Source organism: Protopterus annectens, chromosome 8.part0, assembly GCF_019279795.1.
Source record: "Protopterus annectens isolate FY-2018-M chromosome 8.part0, PAN1.0, whole genome shotgun sequence".
NCBI lineage: Eukaryota > Metazoa > Chordata > Ceratodontiformes > Protopteridae > Protopterus > Protopterus annectens.
This window is the reverse complement of record NC_056741.1, coordinates 73,557,524-73,561,639: the sequence shown is the minus strand read 5'-3', so window position 1 is coordinate 73,561,639 and position 4,116 is coordinate 73,557,524. Positions and strand designations below refer to the sequence as shown.

General features: G+C 41.2%; 1 protein-coding gene across 1 annotated transcript in view; it reads right to left on the bottom strand.

Annotated features, from left to right (window-relative positions):
* LOC122808143 (glutenin, high molecular weight subunit DX5-like) overlaps positions 1-2,369 on the bottom strand; it is an 89,480-nt gene extending 87,111 nt beyond the window's left edge. The window contains exon 1 of the mRNA XM_044079113.1: positions 2,321-2,369. Coding sequence (XP_043935048.1) covers positions 2,321-2,369 — 49 coding nt within the window. The remainder of the gene's footprint in view (positions 1-2,320) is intronic.
* Positions 2,370-4,116: the final 1,747 nt, after the last annotated feature.

Sequence of the window (4,116 nt, the reverse complement as noted above, 5' to 3'; positions counted from 1 at the left end):
GAGGCATTGTCACCACTGCAGCTGTAACATGATGTGATGGTAACTGTGTCATGGGACATTGTCAACTCTGCAGTTGTAACATGATGTGGTGGTAACTGAGTCATGGGGCATTGTCACCACTGCAGTTGTACCATGATGTGGTGGTAACTGAGTCATGCGGCATTGCCACCACTGCAGCTGTAACATGATTTTTTGGTAACTGAGTCATGGGGCTTTGTCACCACTGCAGTTGTACCATGATGGGGTGGTAACTGTGTCATGGGACATTGTCGCCACTGCAGCTGTAACATGATATGGTGGTAACTGAGTCATGGGGCATTGTCACCACTGCAGTTGTACCATGATGTGGTGGTAACTGAGTCATGGGACATTGTCACCACTGCAGCTGTAACATGATTGTGGTTGTTCCTGAATCATGGGGCATTGTCACCACTGCAGTTGTACCATGATGTGGTGGAAACAGACTCATGGGGCATTGCCACCACAGCAGTTGGATCATGATGTGGTGGTGACTGAGTCATGGGGCATTGTCATCACTGCAGTTTTACCTTGATGTGGTGGTAACTGAGTCATGTGGCATTGTCACTACTGCAGGTGTACCATGATGTGGTGGTAACTGAATCATGTGTCATTGTCATCACTGCAGTTGTACCATGATGTGGTGGTAACTGAGTCATGGGACATTGTCACCACTGCAGTTGTAACATGATGTGGTGGTAACTAAGTCATGGGACATTGTCATCACTGCAGTTATAACATGATGTGGTCATAACTGTGTCATGGGACATTGTCACCACTGCAGCTGTAACATGATGTGGTGGTAACTGTGTCATGGGACATTGTCACCACTGCAGTTGTAACATGATGTGGTGGTAACTGAGTCATGGGGCATTGTCACCACTGCAGTTGTACCATGATGTGGTGGTAACTGAGTCATGTGGCATTGTCACCAGTACAGTTGTTGAGTAATAAAAATCCAAAGGTCAGCAGAGTGAGAAACAGCAGTATCAGACAAGCGCTTTCGCTTGGGTAATACCAAGCTTTATCAAGTCAAAAACAGTTTCTTCCAACAAAGCTGCTGTTTAAATAAGAATCTTAATTGGTCACATGTTTAATTACAGCTGGGTCTCATTAAAGAAATCAATTTAAAATGTCATGAGCAGGTAAATAAACAAATTACTCAAGTGTACATAAAAAATGTTTAGCATCTGCACTGCTTGTGAGATGATGCATAACTAATAAACCGTGTTGGTACCATTATAAAATTACATACATAAATCGTCCAACGAGAAAAGCAGTATTAAAATATAAATGAAAATAAAAGTAAAAATAAGGATTGTATGTGAACCAAATGGATTTAAAGTCAGCAATACAGAGTGGGGTAAAAGTGTGTATATTACATTTTTGTTAATCATAAAAAAATGGTGTCATAATACACGTGAATAGCACCCAATTGATGAGTTGTGAGATATGTATAAAATATGTATAAAGTGTGGGTGGTAATGATATAGTAAAACATATTACAGCCTGGCTCTTCTAAGCTTCAACACTGAGCCTATGCTATGTGCCATTTAACCCGGAGGCCTTCCTGCATCCAGCCTGAGCTGCTAAATCAGCTCCTGTATTCCAGGGTTGATTCCCAGTCACCTCCTCTAGTGCTAGGGTTCACTTGTTCAAGAATCATGAAGGAGAGTTTGTAATTATGACATGTAAGTGAATGTTTGAAAAGGCATTACTTTCCTTTTCTTTCAATGTCATAAATGTGCTCATACAACCTTTCCTGAATTCTCTCGGTTTTGCCTATATAAAAGGCACCACAAGTGATGCAGAGACCGATGTAGACCACTCCTTTGGTTCCACATGAAAAGTGGCCAGGAGATCTAATGTGAGTGTGTCTAGATTTTAGGTAAATGTAAGATTTATTTATAATAAGAGGACATCGCTTACAGGCACCACATTTGAAGGTGCCTTTGTTGTGTTGTAGGTTATGAGTAGTTTTTGTGAGTTTCTTCTCAAAGATTTCTTTGAGGTTTTGCCCTCTTCCTAACAAAATTAGGTTTGGCTGGAATAATGTTCCTGAAATCATCATTGCCGCCAATACAAACCAATATTTGGAAACAATGGTTCAATTTGTTCGAGTTATCAGAAAAAGTGTAGATGAAGTTGCCATCCTTCTCTTTGTTTTGTTGTTGTGTAAGGTTGGGAATCTGCACTTGTATACATCCAAGCAGTGGAGGGTATAAGGTGTCTCTTTTGGTAAGAATTTCATCAGTTAGGGAATTGAGCAAGTTGACAGGGTAACCTCTTTCAATGAACATACGGTGTAGATTCTGGATCTCCTCTAAGAAGTTGGAAAGTCTGCTACACATTCTTGATGCTCTTATGAGTTGTCCCTTTACTATGCCTTTCTTTTGGTGAAGCGGATGCTGACTCTCATAGTGTAATAGAGAGTTTGAGAAAGTAGGTTTCCTGTGAACCTTGGAATGTAATTCCAAAGATTGAGGGTCCCTGTGAATAGTAACATCAAGATAGTGCAATTCTTCATGGCTAATATTGTGTGTGAAGGTCAAGAAATCCGTAGTGCTGTTAATGTGTTGCAGGAAGGTCGATAACTGGTCTTCAGTGCCTTTCCAAATGAGGCAGATGTCATCAAGGTATCTGCAGTAAAAGGTGAGAAACTGTGCCCAAGTCGTGCCAAATATATACTCTTGCTCCCATCTGTGTAATACCACGTCGGCGTAATTGGTAGCGCAGGAGGCACCCATCGCCACGTAGGAGTGAGCGTTTGGCTGAAAAAGACAAAAGACAACGTGAGCAGGATTTTCATACACGGGAGGCTGCATGGGGTCCCAAACCACAGAGGACGGGGTGGAGGTGGACGAACAAACAATATTAGAAAATGGTTTTCAAGATGTTGCAAATCTCTCCAATCAAATCTGCCTCTGCACTGAATCTCTGGACCATGCTGTCCTGCCTAGTACCAACATCACTACAACCAAACACGCCAACTGCACTATTTTTAGGAAAAATGATTTCACCATTTACAACTACACAGATCTTGTAGTTAATGATACAGCTTTTAATCTTTTCACCAAAGGATTTCATTTTGTCCCTACCAATAGAGCAAACCTGGCCCAGTTACTAGTTGACCTCAAGTTATTCATCAGAGGACTCAACCTCAAACACTTCTTCAAAGGACAAACTTGGCAACCTACAGGATTGTGTAGGAAAAGTACTTTCAACCCCCCCACGCATCCGCTTCTTAGGTTGTATGAGGAACTAATTGAACAGGACTTGCGAAACATGTATGTTAACCCCCCGAGACCGCACTCAACCAACTTGAATACTGAAGACTTTGAATACATCAACAAATTGTTTGAAGAACATATCAGAATTATGAAACCTGATAAAGGTGGTGGTGTGGTTCTCATGTATGAGCCCGCTTACGAGGCCAGTATGCACCATGTTTTGCACGATGACACCCAGTACTGTTTCATTTCTCGAAACGAATACAATATTGCACTTGCAAAAATCAAATCCTCCTTATATGACAACTTACTACAGGGATTTATAAATGAAAAACTTTACAATTTCTTGATTGTTAACAAAACAACCATTCCGGTCATCTTTGGAATCCCAAAGACACACAAGGGCATCAGCCCGTTGATTTTTAGACCTATTGTCTCGGGTGCAGGTGGTGCGACTGAACCTATTGCCAAGTTTATTGACTATGTTACCAAACAACACATCCATGCTCTCACTCATGTGTGTAAAGACTCATGGGAATTTTTGAAACTTTTCCCTGTTGCCAATTGCCCCCCTCCTCCTTTTTGGTCACCATTGACATCAAAGACCTCTTTTCCAGCATTCCCCACTCCACAGGGTTAGAATGGTTCGCTGATTTTTTCACCAAAGAAACCATCTTGGGCAACAACTTCATCAATTTAATTATTGACATGATGAATATGGTCTTAAATAACAACTACATTTTTTTCAACGGGGAATTATTTAAGCAGTTAAAAGGAGTGGCTCATTTCTCAAACTCTCTATTACACTATGAGAGTCAGCATCCGCTTCACCAAAAGAAAGGCATAGTAAAGGGACAACTCATAAGAG